The 15716-nt window shown below is 51.2% G+C and overlaps 6 protein-coding genes across 6 annotated transcripts; 4 read left to right on the plus strand and 2 right to left on the minus strand.

Annotated features, from left to right (window-relative positions):
* Positions 1–605: 605 nt before the first annotated feature.
* Positions 606–2542, minus strand: BDV37DRAFT_291295 (FGGY-family carbohydrate kinase; the record flags this gene model as incomplete). Its single annotated transcript, XM_032088901.1, has 3 exons — positions 606–1684; positions 1770–2333; positions 2402–2542. 3 exons carry the CDS (start codon positions 2540–2542, stop codon positions 656–658), a joined length of 1734 nt encoding a protein of 577 aa, XP_031944378.1. The 3' UTR covers positions 606–655.
* A 535-nt stretch (positions 2543–3077) lies between these two features.
* On the plus strand, positions 3078–4275 carry BDV37DRAFT_291297 (NAD(P)-dependent alcohol dehydrogenase; the record flags this gene model as incomplete). Its single annotated transcript, XM_032088902.1, has 3 exons — positions 3078–3095; positions 3155–3277; positions 3346–4275. The coding sequence occupies 3 exons, from the start codon at positions 3078–3080 to the stop codon at positions 4273–4275; spliced, it is 1071 nt and encodes a 356-aa protein (XP_031944379.1).
* A 1007-nt stretch (positions 4276–5282) lies between these two features.
* On the plus strand, positions 5283–6736 carry BDV37DRAFT_280326 (uncharacterized protein; the record flags this gene model as incomplete). Its single annotated transcript, XM_032086532.1, has 3 exons — positions 5283–5457; positions 5779–6384; positions 6471–6736. 3 exons carry the CDS (start codon positions 5283–5285, stop codon positions 6734–6736), a joined length of 1047 nt encoding a protein of 348 aa, XP_031944380.1.
* A 541-nt stretch (positions 6737–7277) lies between these two features.
* Positions 7278–10417, plus strand: BDV37DRAFT_241839 (anion exchange family protein). The gene is made up of 5 exons (XM_032081236.1): positions 7278–8165; positions 8262–8410; positions 8495–8582; positions 8644–9140; positions 9208–10417. The coding sequence occupies exons 1-5, from the start codon at positions 7945–7947 to the stop codon at positions 10089–10091; spliced, it is 1839 nt and encodes a 612-aa protein (XP_031944381.1). The 5' UTR covers positions 7278–7944; the 3' UTR covers positions 10092–10417.
* Positions 10418–10596: 179 nt separating this feature from the next.
* Positions 10597–12623, minus strand: BDV37DRAFT_40118 (putative isoamyl alcohol oxidase). The gene is made up of 3 exons (XM_032090575.1): positions 12295–12623; positions 12035–12235; positions 10597–11977 (listed from the first exon to the last, which is right to left on the minus strand). The coding sequence occupies exons 1-3, from the start codon at positions 12540–12542 to the stop codon at positions 10732–10734; spliced, it is 1695 nt and encodes a 564-aa protein (XP_031944382.1). The 5' UTR covers positions 12543–12623; the 3' UTR covers positions 10597–10731.
* Positions 12624–13413: 790 nt separating this feature from the next.
* Positions 13414–15651, plus strand: BDV37DRAFT_241843 (uncharacterized protein). Its single transcript, XM_032081237.1, has 4 exons — positions 13414–14312; positions 14397–14769; positions 14830–14947; positions 15004–15651. Exons 1-4 carry the CDS (start codon positions 14160–14162, stop codon positions 15452–15454), a joined length of 1095 nt encoding a protein of 364 aa, XP_031944383.1. The 5' UTR covers positions 13414–14159; the 3' UTR covers positions 15455–15651.
* Positions 15652–15716: the final 65 nt, after the last annotated feature.

Genomic DNA, 15716 nt, shown 5'->3' on the forward strand with positions numbered 1-15716 from the left:
TATTCCATTAAGTTTAGCCTCATCTTTTCTTGCTTCTTCCAGAGCATCTACTGCAAAAGCTTTGGAAATTTTCTTTTATCCTGGAATATGTTTTGGTAAAGTTGTAAACCTGAGTAATCAATCCAAGCAACTATCATAGGTACATTGGCGTCAACCGAATGTATCATTGGGTGTGTACTTGCAATATTATATATAGCACGATGGAGCCCCATATAGAAGTCACAGAGTTCTTGTTAATTTAATCGTTGGTCGTAATACAATATTGGATCGTAGTAGAGAAGTTCTAGTACTGCCAATGTAGATTCACTTCTGTAAAAGGATATTTCGAGTCCCTCTTTATATATTTCTAGTGGATAAATCACTCATAAGGTAGACGTTATCATTATGTTTCATTTTGCCCTATCTAGCCCAAACTCATGAACAATTAGAAATTAGCTAAATTCGCTTCAAGCACCTCTTGTCAGTATAGAATGCCCGTTTGCGAGTATTGATCTAGGCCCTTGGACCATTGATGGTATCTTGGTAGGTAACGGTATGCTGCAACGCTAGGGTTGCCAACGCCGCATTGCGCTTTGTGATCGTTTGATTCAATGTCCACTGAGTTGCTAGTGTCGCGCGACCTCCATTACGCTGGTGAACTCATAGCCCTCATGGCTCACTTTGCCAGGACCTGGTCAACCAACGCCCGGTACTCTCTCTGCTTTTGACATTGGTCGAGGAAGACGTGGTATTTTGCCCGCAGCAAATCCTTCTCTCTCTTATCCTCAGTCGGAAGGAAACATTTTCCTGGCTTGCTCATCTTCTCCATAATCTCCTGAAGATCATCCGTGTTTCCTTTCGCATCCGCGGTGGCAGCTTTGGCACCCAGCATCGCAGCGCCGTGACACACTGCTGCATTCACATAAAACGGAACCACAACAGTCATGTCACAGGCGGAGGCAATTAAGTTGACTAGGATGTCATTCTGACATTGAGATCCCGACATGAAAATAGAGGTAATCTGATGACCGGACCGGTTCATGCTCTCAATGATTTGTCGGGTCTGCAACGCGATAAATTCCAACGTGCTGTAGTAGAGGATTGAAAGACTGTTGATTGAGGTATCACTTGTCAAGCCGATGATAGAGCCTGTCATTTTTGGATCAGCCATGGGAGATCGATTGCCCCAGAGGTCACCGTAGTAGAAGAAATGGCGTGCGAGGTATGCAACACAGGGGGCGTTGCTTTTCTCAGCCATCTCCCTTAGATGCTCGTTCAGAAACGTGAAAATGTTGGTCTTCTTCACTTCGGCCAAGTCCTTCGCCTGGTTATATGCTGGGTGTGTTTCAATGACATGTTTCAGCAGCTGGCCTGTTGCCGATTGCCCTCCTTCGGCCATCCAGCAATCGGGCAGCAAAACATCTCGATACGGTCCCCAAACGCCAGGTACAAAAACCGGATTCGGCGACATGACGAGGTGACATGTAGAGGTTCCTGCTACCGCAGCAAGTCTAGTAAAGAGCTCTTGTCTCTTGTCACTGGAATTGCTAGGGAGTTCAACCTTGGCCCCGACGGTGCCTATCCAGCCGGCATAGGCGTCGATCACACCACTACCAATGGGAATGCCGACTGGTAGCCCTAGATCCTTGGCTGCTTTCTCAGATAAATAGCCGGCGAGCTCTCCTGCATGGAGATGTTGACCATTCTGTTCAACCGTTGATTAGATACTTGTGACACCTCTGGAAACAACCGACTTAACATCGGATACGCTTTGAAAAGATGCAACTCACCAGGCCATGTTTTCCCCCAATTGTAGTGAAATTGTTCTCTTTGAATTCTCCAAGTCCAATGGTCTCAAAGAAGTCCTCAGCCCATCCACCGGCCGCGCTCTTTTCAGGTTCTTTCGGCAGATAGCCCTGTTTGCAGACGAGGCTACACAAGCTCCTCGTCTCACTACCGGTCGCAATATGAGTGAGAGCATCTGCCAAGTCATAGAATTTGTACTTTGCGAATGCCTCGGTCGGCATATTATTCTTCAGCCACAGGATCTTGGGGATCTCCATCTCAATAGACATTTTCCCTCCCACATAGCTCAATACCTTGTGTCCCGTTGCATTGATCTTGTCTGTTTCGCTTCCTGCTCTGTGATCCAACCACAGGATCACGTTTCGCTCACTATTAAACTCGGAACCAGTAACGGAGACGGGCTCGTCGGTATCGGTGGAAAAGGCAGCGAGAGAGCAGGTTGCGTCAAAGCCAATGCCACGGACGTGCGATGGGTTGATTTTGTTCCCGGCGAGCGCGCGACGCACTGCTAAGCCGATGCAGCGCCATATGTCTGTGGTGGATTGTTCCTATTACCCAATACACCAGGTTAACCGTTGGTCGTCACCAGACACATAGACGGTGGGCAACAACTCACATAGTACACCTGTCCATAATGCCAGAGAGCAATATCTTCGGACGCCAATCCGACTATCTCTCCAGTATGGTCGATGACACAAGCGCGTGCACTTCCCGTGCCCACGTCGACGCCTATGTAGTAGCTTTGTTGGAGTTGCATGGTGGGTTGCTCGGTAGGAAATTGCTACTCTAGGATTCTACGGGAGCTACGATGGTACTTAAGACTCGAGACCAGAGTCGGGCCACTTCAGAATGTTGGCGGTGATAATGTGCTGTGCTATGGAACTTGATCCCCAGAATGACCGGTGAACATACCAGACGGAGCAAACGGCGTCTTTTGCCGTTGGATTTCCAACTGCTCCAAGAGTTTCGGTGGCCGGATGCATCGGGGGATCCACATTCTTTCCCCAGAGATCCACACGCATCCACTTCCCCGTCGGCCAAAACGCCGTCCATTCCCGATCACAGCCATACTTTCCACTGCGTGGAGAGTACTAGCTTCCTCTCTCCACAGCTCAAACCTCATGATCTCGAGAAATGGATCATGCGAAATTGCTAATAGATTTCGCCCCAGGATGAGCTTTTAAAAGGGAGGGAAGACCCCTTGTGTGACAGGTCGAATTGTGTGTCTGTGTTGTTTGCTTTTTTCTTGAGCACCGAAAGCTGCATATTTCAAAAAAGGCAGACCAGAAAATATGATCAACAAAGAGAAAGTGAGATATCTAAAAGCTCGATTGTGACTCCAAGTTCTTACCTGACATTGCCGTCCCAGAACCCATCGCTGGTGCTGAAAGCCGTGCAAGAGCTTGAGTTCGAGGATCGCCCAGTACCAGACTTGTTGGAGCCCTACGATGTTTCCGTGAGAATTGAATACACAGGGATATGCGGCAGTGATGTAGGTTGCTTATTATTGTTATCTGTGTAAGAAACAACGGAAGGTTCTCAGGCTGAACTCCTGTTTAGGTCCACTACTGGCAGCGGGGCCGAATTGGCCAATTTGTCCTCGAAAAGCCGATGGTGCTGGGCCATGAGTCGGCTGGAGTAGTCGAGAAGGTTGGCTCCAAGGTGAAAACACTAGCAGTGGGCGATCGTGTGGCCCTAGAACCAGGAGTGCCCTGCCGGCGATGCACGTTCTGCAAAGCTGGGAAATACAACCTGTGCAGCGAGATGGCCTTTGCTGCTACTCCTCCCTTCGACGGCACCTTGGCCAGGTACTATGTCTTACCAGAGGACTTTTGTTACCGGCTTCCTCCGAGTGTCAGTTTACAAGAGGGTGCCGTTGTGGAGCCCCTCAGTGTTGCGGTGCATCTCGTTCGACAGGCCGCCCTGCAGCCGGGGCAGTCGGTGGTGGTATTCGGCGCAGGGCCCGTTGGCCTCTTGTGCTGTGCGGTCGCACGAGCTTTCGGGGCCTCCAAGGTGATTGTCGTTGATGTACAGGCTAAGCGGTTGGAATTCGCCCGTGCCTACGCGGCAACTGCTCATTTCCTCCCAGGCATGGATTCCTCTCCGGCTGAAAACGCCGTTCGGCTTCGAGAAGAAAACGAACTCGGAGTAGGCGCAGATGTTGTTATTGAGGCCTCTGGTGCAGAGCCCTCAGTCTACACTGGTATCCATATCTTGAGACCTGGTGGAACGTATGTTCAAGGAGGGATGGGCAAAGAGGAAGTTAAGTTTCCAATCACGACGGCATGCACAAGGGAGCTCGTTATTCGGGGAAGCTTCCGATACTCGAGTGGCGATTACAAACTCGCGATTGAGCTGATTGCTGCCGGGAAAATCAATGTTAAGGCGCTGATCACGCAAGTTTTCAAGTTTGAAGATGCGCCACAGGCGTTTGAGGAGGTGAGATCAGGGAAGGGGATCAAGACACTCATTGCGGGCCCAGGAGTATGATCAGTACATCTCTTCTTTGTATAGTTGCTATTGATGGTGGCATTATCTCCTAGCCAGTGACGAGCAATCTGGTTTAAAATGCATATATAGAGTACTGGATTTAATGCTGGTAAGATACCAATTGAATGGATTTTGCATTCTGCCTGGGCCATCGGTTGACTATATAATGTAAACCCTAATATACCACACATGACAGTTACATACTGGAAAGGCTGCCTATCACTATAACTCCATAGAATAAGCTATCACTATCGATGGATGTGTTTTCTCCTTAATTAGGCTAAACTGGCATTGTTACTACACACAAGATATAGTGGGGTAAGTAGGCAAAGTACAATATTGAGTAATGGCGCACGCTTGTTCGTCTTTGCGCAGGCTATGCGCTAGAGAGCGTGGAGACTACGCCAAATCATTACCATGCTTATTTCTACAGACTGACAAATGAAAAGGAAGCCGCTAGTGGGGTATACGAAATAGGAACAGCTAAGAATGCTACTTGCGTTGTAAGTTAGACTTTCATAACAGAATAGTAGAACTGGATTCTAGATCACAGTCTACTCGTACCTGTCCAACCTGGCTATCTAACATGACGTGTTTCCAGGAAACGTCACCCTGCAGCCAAGCAAGCAATCGGACTCGTCGCATGCAGGCTGGACGTCATTATGTTACACCGCAACTGTAAACAAGCCCGGGAAGGAGCTGCCATCGTCCACCCCAGTATTTATCTCGTTTGTCCTGACGGCTGGTAGCCGGTAGTATGTCTGTCATTTGGGTTTTGGCGCCTCTTCGGAGGGAACCTAGTGAGTAGGTTGGGATTCTTTTGGTCAGTGGAAGGAAGTGATGTTTCCTGGCACATCCTTGTGACCACGCAGTAACAATGCAAGTCTCACCGCTGCGAGGGCGCTTATATATGACAAGATGGAACTGCAGTTCATGGGATGGATAGAGGAACGAGCATCGCTCGATCATGTCTCTGCGACGCGACCGCACAGCTTGGCCTTATCGCAATGGCTGTTACTCTAGACATATTATTCCCCAATACTACGCCATGGACCTCGGGCCATCGCAAACACGGGCATCTTCCCATCTTCGAGAGCGGCCAAGGCGTTAGAGGGACAGTTGTTGTGTCGTCGAAAGACCAGAGAGCTCCGATATCTGGCATAGTGAAAATAGCCTTAGAAGGTAAAGGACAACTCTAACAACAGACAAAAGCGCGACAGCACTATTTATGCCTTAATATCTGACCAGCTTCATCGCAGGAACACTATTCAACCATGTCGACCTTGTGGGGGAATCCCCGACAATGCTCTATCACACATACGTTTATCAAAAGGCATGGCGTCTATCGAACATAGGATTGAACGAGATCCATGGCTGACCAGCGCCGAGGGCATTCGACAAAGTAGATTATTAACTTGAACGCCACCTATCTAGAGCAGCAGATTATCAGCGACGTAGATCAATGCTATGACTTCCGATTTCTAGTGCCTAATAGTCTAACAGGCGCCGTGTCGAACAAATACGGCCAGCAAATCCCCTCATCGCTGCATATCAGTTTCTCGCCAGCGAGTCATCGGACTGCGGTCTCATGTTCTAAGGGAACCTGCAATATCGACTACCGAATACGCGCGCAGTTCCTAATTGCAGGGCACTGCGTGGTGGAAACGACTCGGCCGTTCACATTGTGGGCTTCGCAGGGACGGCAACCACCAGTTTGTACCGAAGACTTCCCCGGAGAATACCAACTTTCTGCCTTGAAGACTTTCCGTAGTCCGTTACTCCAACCGGCTGGGAAACTTCACGTTTATAGCCACGAGCCACCGCCTCTTGAATTTTCGCCGGAGAAAGAGGGCGCCGCGACATCAGTACGATTGCGGCTTCGATATGGATCGCCGAAGAACGGCGGCGCCATGCGAATACCTCCGCCACGGTTCTATGGCATCGTTCGCTCGAATCTTAAGGCCAGCACATTTATCTCTATTCAACCACAACGACGATCACCAGCGACGTGTGATGCTGCCGCCTTTCCGTTCACCTTCGAAACGCGCAAGTCCTACCCAAGCCAGCTGAGGAAGATTTGCTTTCCTCGTTGGACACTATCAGAAATGGGTTCGTATATCCCTTGGAAGCAGTATATTTGGACTTTCGGTAGTCTATAGCCTTCTAATATACGGAGCTGCTAATCATCTATTTAGGTACTGAGAGTATCTGGGAAAGTGAGGCAGAAATGACATTCAAGTGCCACAATCCTGCATATCTAACACCATCATTTTCTTCCATGCTTGTCTCCAGAAGATACAGTCTGAAAATATATATGGTTATTTCCGGGCACGGCCACGCTGCGGTTAAGCTGGAGCTCCCAATCCAGGTAGTCTACACAGGCAGGAGGTTTCTACCGTCGCAAGGAATCATGCATACTGGTGGCCCTGCAGAGGATACGCCACCAGCATATAGTCCGTAATGCTTGAGTGGACACCCTGCTCACTCTTGTTTCCACTTTACCTGTACGATTACCGATGTTAGTACCGGGTTCAATTGCATCCCTGTATACCAACGAGCCAAATGTCACCAATTGATTTGCTACCCTTGCTGGACGGGCATGGAGTGTTGACTCATCCTGTAATGTACAATGCGCTGTCTTTCCATTCTAAATACAAAAGTTTTATTTTATTTTCTTTTCTGTTTCTTTAACCTGGCGGCATCTATGGACGGTATGCAAGTGGCTCAATCATTGGAAATCTATCATTCCACTTCAGTCAGCCGCTTAGTGGTCCAGGAACCAAAGAACTGCAGACAAGCGATGGTCAACAATTCCAAGCCTTCTTCAACTCAATCATCATCGGCCAAGTTTCTGCCCGGGCAGCATTCTGACTGACCCACCAGTCCAATGAAGGCAGAGATTGCGGTCAGTTTTGCTTGGCGTCATCTCCACCTCGGGAGGCAAGAAACGAAAATGCGGGTCCGTGAAGATATCATTTGGCTCAGCAGCTGGGCGGTGTTTCTATGAAGCTCCCTGGATTGTTTAGATAGCCTTGTTCTTCTCCCTTAGCCTTCTGAGACATGAGCTTTAGAGATAGTCGATACTACGACTGATACTGCCTGCATCGGTGGCCTTGCTCTTGAGGGTTGAGAGAGGCACGGGATCCGCGAAAACTTTTCCGATCTCATAAATTCTGAATCTTTTACCCCGACGCCAGGACCCCAGGCACGTCGAGGTTCGACTCTGGCCACCAATAGTTCTCTTGCCTTCCAGATGATCCGAGTTTTAGTTCGACATGCTATTTGGCCAGTGACTAACTAAGGCGCGCCTCCACCAGTCTTTATTCTTTCTGGCTCATGCGGCAGAAGAAAAAGCTGCGTTTTCCCGAGGGTTAAAAAAAGGGAAAATCTCCTATCAGTCAATAGAAAAAAGTCCTACACCTTGCCGTCGTCTTCTTCCTCCTCCCCCTTCTTCTTTTCTTTTATTTTATCATAGTAGTACTTGTTGATTTGCATGTTGAGAGGGAGTGTTTTTGCCGACTCGCTTCCCCAACCGGAACTCCCCCCTCCGACTATAGATCTCCAGTTTTTAATTCCGAGTGGAGTCTATATAAGAACATCGTTATTTGTTCACTCCTCCAGCCTAGAAGCATCTTCACGCCACACCACAGTTTCGGTGGCCAGCGCAAAATGGGCGATCCCAGCGCTTCACAGGACCCCGAACGCTTGTCGCGACACGCCACACGTCGGTCTGCCGCGACGTCTGCGAGGAAATCAAGATGGTGGCGCATACACTTCTTCCGAGGCATGATTCACGACATTAAGAGGAGAGCTCCGTTCTTTATAAGTGATTGGACCGACGCGTGGGACTATCGAGTGGTTCCGGCGACAGTTTATATGTTCTTTGCCAAGTAGGTACATTGACGACGAATCCGTCTGATGAATTCATCAATGCGCCGACCATATAATAGGACGGCATATTGGGTGCAAAACTGATACTGCCGTAGCATCCTGCCGGCCCTGGCCTTCTCGTTGGATATGTTTGAAAAAACCCACCAGAACTATGGCGTGAACGAAGTCCTGCTCGCATCGGTGCTTGGAGCAGTGGTGTTTTCCTTGTTCGCTGCCCAGCCGCTTGTCATTGTCGGTGTCACTGGTCAGTGTTCTGTCCGTTGTGGATAGAGTCCATTAACGCATCACTCTCGAATATTAGGAGCTTGGTCACTAACCCTGTAGATAGGTCCGATCACGGTCTTCAACTACACGGTTTATGATATCATCGCCCCGCGAGGCACCAATTACTTGGGCTTCATGGCATGGATAGGCATGTAAGTGCGGTTCCAGCCTCAGGGGGAGTGTATGACCCGCTGACACTGTTTTATTTTGCAGATGGTCACTGATTATGCACTGGATCATCGCCATTACCAATATGTGCAATGGATTGACATACGTCACTCGATTCTCATGCGACATTTTCGGGTTCTATGTAGCGTTCGTCTATCTCCAGAAGGGAATCCAGGTCCTCACCCGACAATGGGGTTCAGACGGGGAGACATCCGCATATCTCAGCATCATGGTGGCATTGCTAGTTCTCATGAGCGGTTGGGTCTGTGGTGAAATCGGCAAAAGCAGCCTCTTCCATCGCTGGGTTCGAAAGTTCATCGAGGACTACGGCACCGTACTGACCATCGTCTTCTTCACGGGCTTTGTTCACTTCGGACATATGCGTGACGTGAGCGTCTCGACTCTCCCGATCAGCAAATCCTTCTTTCCCACAGCGGACCGTGGCTGGCTGGTGCGCTTCTGGGATCTCAGCGTCGGCGATATCTTCCTCGCTATCCCATTCGCCTTGCTGTTGACGATCTTGTTTTACTTTGACCACAACGGTAAGGCTCTTCCACTTTATGCTTCCCTTTCATCCCTGCAACACTTGTGCTGACCCCTGGATCCCAGTCTCCTCGCTCATCGCACAAGGCAGCGAATTTCCCCTGCGGAAACCCGCCGGATTCCACTGGGACATGTTCCTCCTGGGGATCACCACAGGAGTGGCAGGAATCCTGGGCCTGCCAGCGCCAAACGGACTGATCCCACAAGCGCCCTTCCACACAGCGTCGCTATGCGTCACGCGACACGTCGCGGACGAGAACGAAGAAAACAAGGGCAAAGTGGTGCGAGTGATAGATCACGTCGTCGAACAGCGGTTCAGCAATCTCGCACAGGGAATAATGACACTCGGCACCATGTCCGGGCCCCTGCTGATTGTCATCCATCTGATCCCGCAGGGCGTCTTAGCCGGGCTCTTCTTCGTCATGGGCGTCCAGGCCCTGGAGGGAAACGGTATCACCCAGAAGCTGATCTTCCTAGCCCAGGAACACGGGTTCACTGCTTCATCGCATCCGCTGAAGCGTTTGGAACGCCGCTGGTCCATCTGGCTGTTTGTCATTATTGAACTTATTGGTTTCGGTGGCACCTTTGCCATCACCCAGACTATCGCTGCTATTGGGTTCCCTGTTATTATCTTGCTGCTTATTCCCGTCCGCGCCTTCTTGTTCCCGTGGGTTTTCTCCCCAGAGGAACTTAACGCGCTGGACGCTCCCACGGCTAGTCCGTTTACTATGGAGAGTGTGGGTGGCGTGCATGGCTACAATGAGGAATTACCGACCGTGTATGATCACCCGGATATGAGGGATGAGAAGGGTCCCACCGGGGGCAGCAGTAGTGGGAGACCAGGAAATTCATCCCAGGGCCAGGGCGAGAGCGACCTCGAACGAGGCGATTTATTCGAGCCACAGGACGATTCCGCCGCTCGGAGACGAAAAAATGAATCCTCTGTTTAATAGCTATCGATTTAAAAGCAAGACTACCTCGGCCCGGGTAGAATACACTAGATATTGTTCGGGGCATGGCATATAGAAGCTCTTACCGGATCTCGAATGATCGTCATTTGGTTTAGATAATGCATAGTACTTAATAGAGTCCCATTTGTTTGTTAAACTAGCGTCAAATGATCTCCTCAGTAACCCCATTTTTGGGTCAACGCTAGATCCGACGACATGCTCCACTACGACTGGAGATCATGCTCGCCACAGATGCTAGCAAGTACACGGACATTGTGCCTAATAGAGAAGGGTTCATGCATGGAAAAGCCGTGGTTTAACCTTATCGCACGTGGCGTCGCTGCCAGTCGGTCATCGCCTTGTTCTCATATTTGGGATCCAAGGGCTGGCCCAAGATCTGCGGCAAAAAGACATGACTGTCCTGCAGTGCTTTCGTCTCCACGTTCACTCTCCCTGTACGGAAGTCTACTACCTAGTATATAGACACGGAGTTGGATGACATGTTGGATTATAGCAAGATATGTTCATTAATTCTCGTAGTATATTAGAAACTTACTTTTTTATATCACAAGGTATCAAAGAAAGATCACAGTCTATCAGTCTATATATTTATTTAAAGGAAAACAACGCCGGGAAGCAATTACTGAGCGCGGCACATCCGGCCCGACTCGGACACAGTCCAGGCATCACTGCCGACACCCTTGAGGACGTAGAAGAAGTTGGTGGGATCCCACTTCGACTTGACGGTGAGCAGGGGGGAGTAGTTGCTGCCGAAGAAAGTATCCTTCCAGTTGGGCTGACGGAAGTCGCCCTCGTTCTGGTAGCAGCCGCTGCCCGGGGTGACGGCCTCGAGCTGGGGCACGTACTCGTTGGTGATCTTGTACTGGTCCGCGACCATCTGGGACCACGGCGCGGTCTCGTTCCAGTTGGTGCCGATCTGCATGGTCACGGCGGCGTTGCGCAGCGCCGGGAAGATGGCATTGGAGACGTTGCCCGGCTGCGAGACGTTCATGCCCACGCCGACGGCGACGACGCCGTGGCTGGTCAGGTTGCGCAGCACGGAGGCCATGCCGCTGGGGTTGTTCTCGAGCACGTCACGCGGGATCAGACGGCCGCCGTATTGGTACGTGGCGACCGCCAGGTTGCCGTAGGGCAGAGGGCCCATGTACTTGTTGTAGTGGTCGTAGTAGGTGTCATACTCGGTGTAGGAGACCTTGTAGGTGATGCCGAGGTCCGTGAGGGCGGTGGTGAAGGGTGCCAGGATGGACTTGACGTCGTCGGCGGTCTTGTTGTACGCGGTCAAGGGGTTGATGGCAAAGATGCCCGACACCATCTGGTAGATCACCGTCACGCCCTGATCGGTCATCTCGGGCAGCAGGGTGTGGAACTTGGCGACAGCCTCCCAGAAGGCCTCGGTGTTGTTGGCCGTGGCTGCGAACTGGAGGCCAGCACCGGAGATCTTGGCGTCAGGGTGAGCCTTGACGGTGACGGACATGACCACACCGTAGTTGCCAGCACCACCGCCGCTCAGAGCCCAGTAAAGATCGGAGTTCTGGGTGCGAGAGGCCGTGACCAGCTGGCCGTCGGCGGTGACAACCTCGAAGGCCAGCGTGTTGTCGGCTCCCAGGCCGAACTTGGTGCTCAGGGCCGAGTGACCACCACCCTGGATATAGCCACCAGCGAGGCCGACCGTCGGGCACTCGCCGGTCACAACGGCCAGCCCTTTCGCATGGGCGGCGTTGAGGATCTGGTATCCCATCACACCGGCGGCAACCTGGAATGCGGGACCCTGGTAGTACGAATCCGACCAATCCTTGTATTCAATGTCATTCAGATGGTGCGTCCACACGGAGAGGGCGCCAGCGCCGGTCGAGCGGCCCATATAGCTGGAGGAATCTTGGTCAGCCTTGTCTAGATGCAGGCCAATTCCACAGGGTACTCACTCATGACCAGTGTTCTTGATAACGAAACGGATGTTGTTCTCCTTGGCAAACTTCACGGCGGCAATGACATCGTCGCTGGACGAGACGTTGACTGCGTAGCTGACGAAGTTGCCCAGGAGACATGGCCGGGACTCCGCAGTGAAGGGGTCGCAGCTCTGGTTGGCAAAGTAGGTCTGCATGATCGAGGACGAAGACTCGAGACTGTTCGGGGACTACCGTTAGTATCTTCTCATTAAGCAAGAATAACTCGTAGCACATACTGAGGCAGTGGGGTGGTCCAGTCGGACTTCAACGCCGCACAAGCAGCGGCATCGTAGTTGGGATCATGGCAGGGGCTTCCAATAGGCACGGTTGCGACCAAGCGACCACCGACCGTGGTGTTGAGCGATTCCCAGGACGACGTGGAGGGCCAGCAGCTGTCGCCAGGGAGGCAGTGGCAGTTGCAATCCGCAAACGCAGTTGAAGTGAGCGCCGCCGTGGCGGCGGCCAACATCCAGGAGCCCTTCATGGTTGCGTGGGGAGAGAATGCGGAAGCAAGGGAAGGATTTACACCGAATACAAAAATCTCACGGTCGCAACGGCTCGGACCAGGGTGAATTTATATCGCACATTAATTCTGCGCTTTTGCACTACACCGAGGCGTCAGGGGAGGCATCTTGATCTATTGTCTGTGGCGGAGGCATCGTCGCCAGGAACCTCATGAGCAGCCTCCGGAGATGTTTCCCCAAGCGCGTCTAGTCTGGGCGGAGGAACCAAGGAGTCGAGAACGGGGTGGGTATCGCTTCATGATTTGCCGGCGACATCCGAGGACTGCATCTGATATATCTCTCGGCGCATTGTCCATCCTCAGTTACGTCCGTCCCCAGATCGATCCGCACTTCCATGAGGCTAGGCACAATATCCGATGCCAAGGGGAACTTCTCTACCTCCCTTCTGGTAGCGACCATGCCATGCAAGTGCTCTGAGGCTGGTCTCTGACTAACATAATAGAGACATTCCATCTCGTCATCCCTTTTTCAAGTCTGAAGCCCTAAACCTTTTCCGGATCTGGGCCGAAAAACTCTGCTTCTGCCTGCGCGGTGTGGGTCTGCTTGTTGGTCTGTGAGTCTGCCACAAGAGTCCAGTCTTCGAATTATTGGACGCCGACCCAGTTGGCGCACGCCCACGGAGAACAAGCATTGCCTCGTGTATTTGCCGAACTGGGCATAGATTCAGTGGTTTCGGTTTCTCGGTGTCTTGCTTTTTCTCCCGTGGTGGAAGCAGTAAGGGCGAATGTAACCCACTATATCTGAAAACTCGTATACGCCGAACGGCGCAAGGGTTTGGAACAACCGGCGGATCCTGGAAGGAATGGGTCATTTCCGTTACTCCGGTGGCAAGGCTCTTGTCATGTAGTCCCAAATTCAGGGTTGTCACCAGTCTGATCTACTATTTCTCCCCCTCTGAGCGTCGAGATTAACATTGACATGAAACTGCAGCCGGCGCTTGTCGATTCCACTGTTACTGAATTCGTATAAAACGGCTGCAGCTCATGGCGCCTCGGCCAGGGCGTGCATCATGCACAGTGGATCCTCTTTTGAGAAGTCCCAGATGCCATTTAGGCCTTGCCTGATGGTTGGCAGTCGGGATTTTTTTAAGTTCAATAAAGACCCACGCCAATCTTTGGTTCTCAAGAGACACCCTCAAATCTCAGCGGCGCAATGCCGAATCCTATGGTCACCAGTCAGCCAAAGAGAGCGTCCAATTTCGTTTAAATTAGCCACAATCGGGTACCTGGCTGGTATGTCGCCGACCCGAGAGCACGATTTGTCAACGAATCTTCCATTGGGATCACAAGCAATGCCGGATCCTGGGAAAATTTGGGGGGAACCTTGGTTTCCTACTCGCTTATCCCTCGATCCAGCCGGAAAGTCAGGCAGCTCGTGCCCGGATTGAGATCTCTTGTTCAAACTCTAAAAAGTCCTGACTAGTTATATGTGCCATGCCATCTAGTTGGCAGGACCAGGTCCAGTATGACTGACACTGCGGTGCCTCCACAATGTTTTGGTTGAAGAGGCCCTGTCAATAAGTCCACCCCCTGTAACTCTGCTTCACCATCCCGGTCCTGCTCAGGGCGCAAAAAGTCATGGGCGCAAGTGAACCCGATGGCGGCCCAGCCCTGCGGACGGGAATCTGGGTCGCCATGGCCCTGGCGACACTGATTGTTGTTCTCAGGGTCTTCGCTAAGCTGAAGATCGGCCAATTCCGCGTGGATGACATCTTGATGATCATTGCTATGGTATGCGCCCTTACCCACCCCTATACCAATTATCTCTGTTGGCCTCTCCCATACCTGAAGGTTTACGTCAACTGACTCGCCCAGATTCTGGCGATCGTCGCAACGGTCTTTTTGACCTTGTCAGTTAGTCATGGGTTTGGCAAGAACCTGGAGACCCTGCCGCTTAAGGATATGGAGGCCGTGTTGAAAGCTATCGCGATCGAGGTTCCGATTGTGACTATGAGCACCACCATTGCCCGCTGCTCCTTTATCATATACCTCCTCGCTATCCTCGGCTCCAACAAAACGTATCGATTCGCTTTATGGTTTATCATGATCTGGCAGCTCTCCGGCAACATCGTCTCCGCTGTCCTCCCTCTTAGCATCTGCCGTGATGTCCGGATTCTCTGGGATCCGACCGTGAAGACGACGTGCGGTGACAGTAGCGCAGTGATCAAATTTGCCTACTACTCCAACAGTACGTCTCCTCGCCATTGCTGTCTTCTCTCACAAGACCGCGGAACTAACTGCCTACCAGCCGTCAACTCAGCCACCGACTTGTTTCTGGCCGTGTTTCCCATCCCTGTCTTTTGGAACCTCAACCTGAAAACGCGTGTCAAGCTCGGCTTGATTGTTCTACTCAGTCTAGGTCTTGTGTACGCTCTCCGATTCTCTCCGCGCAGGAAACGCACAGCTACTAACGATTGCCCAGGGCGATGGTGGCATCTATCGTGAAAACAACGAAACTCGACCAACTCCCCAGCATCACGAACCTGGGTGCTTCCGGTGGCATTGAGCTCATCCGCTGGGGCTATGTGGAAACCGCCGTGATTATCATCACCTCGTCGATCCCTTGCATCCGGCCGCTGGTCATGTCTTCCGTCAAGAAATTCTCCAGCCACAGCTTCTCCCGTTCGTATGAACTGCACAACCCCTTTTCTGGGAATCGTCGCACAGGTGAGAATGCAACCACTCAGTCGCGCCGTAAATTAGCGACGAATAACGATGCCGAAACGTGTAGTATTGAGCGTATTCTAAACCCCTATTCGCACAACACCGTTATCGGTAGCCATCAAACGTCGTCGAATCGGTCGGATCAAGGCATTACGAAACAGGTCGAGATGTCGGTTTATTCGAGTGAGGACCCGGCGAGGAGTGTTTGAGATTCGGAATCTACCTCTCGGTCTTGTTCACCCTTGTAGAATCAATCATAATTATACCATGTACGTCCTGATGTGGACTAGATAATAGAACTATTCAATAATGTGCCGAATTGCAGTCAGTACGCATGATGAACTACTGGGTATGCACTCTCTTCACGTTGATAGAGATATAGGATTAGCCCTGACCTTAGACAAGTGCCACAGTACAAGAAACACTCATACAGGGACAGAGATTAACAAGAACAACAAGACGGATGTAAAT

Source organism: Aspergillus pseudonomiae (genome assembly GCF_009193645.1).
Source record: "Aspergillus pseudonomiae strain CBS 119388 unplaced genomic scaffold BDV37scaffold_13, whole genome shotgun sequence".
Taxonomy (NCBI): Eukaryota; Fungi; Ascomycota; class Eurotiomycetes; order Eurotiales; family Aspergillaceae; genus Aspergillus; species Aspergillus pseudonomiae.

Coding starts and splice junctions, on each gene's coding strand:
- BDV37DRAFT_40118 (XM_032090575.1), bottom strand. CDS start 12,542: ATGAAGGGCTCCTGGATGTTGGCCGCCGCCACGGCGGCGCTCACTTCA. Junction 12,236..12,294: donor TGGACCACCCCACTGCCTCA/GTATGTGCTACG, acceptor GTCCCCGAACAG/TCTCGAGTCTTCGTCCTCGA. Junction 11,978..12,034: donor ATCAAGAACACTGGTCATGA/GTGAGTACCCTG, acceptor AGATTCCTCCAG/CTATATGGGCCGCTCGACCG.
- BDV37DRAFT_241843 (XM_032081237.1), top strand. CDS start 14,160: ATGGGCGCAAGTGAACCCGATGGCGGCCCAGCCCTGCGGACGGGAATC. Junction 14,770..14,829: donor ATTTGCCTACTACTCCAACA/GTACGTCTCCTC, acceptor ACTGCCTACCAG/CCGTCAACTCAGCCACCGAC. Junction 14,948..15,003: donor CTACTCAGTCTAGGTCTTGT/GTACGCTCTCCG, acceptor ACGATTGCCCAG/GGCGATGGTGGCATCTATCG.
- BDV37DRAFT_241839 (XM_032081236.1), top strand. CDS start 7,945: ATGGGCGATCCCAGCGCTTCACAGGACCCCGAACGCTTGTCGCGACAC. Junction 8,583..8,643: donor TTCATGGCATGGATAGGCAT/GTAAGTGCGGTT, acceptor TTTATTTTGCAG/ATGGTCACTGATTATGCACT. Junction 9,141..9,207: donor GTTTTACTTTGACCACAACG/GTAAGGCTCTTC, acceptor CCTGGATCCCAG/TCTCCTCGCTCATCGCACAA.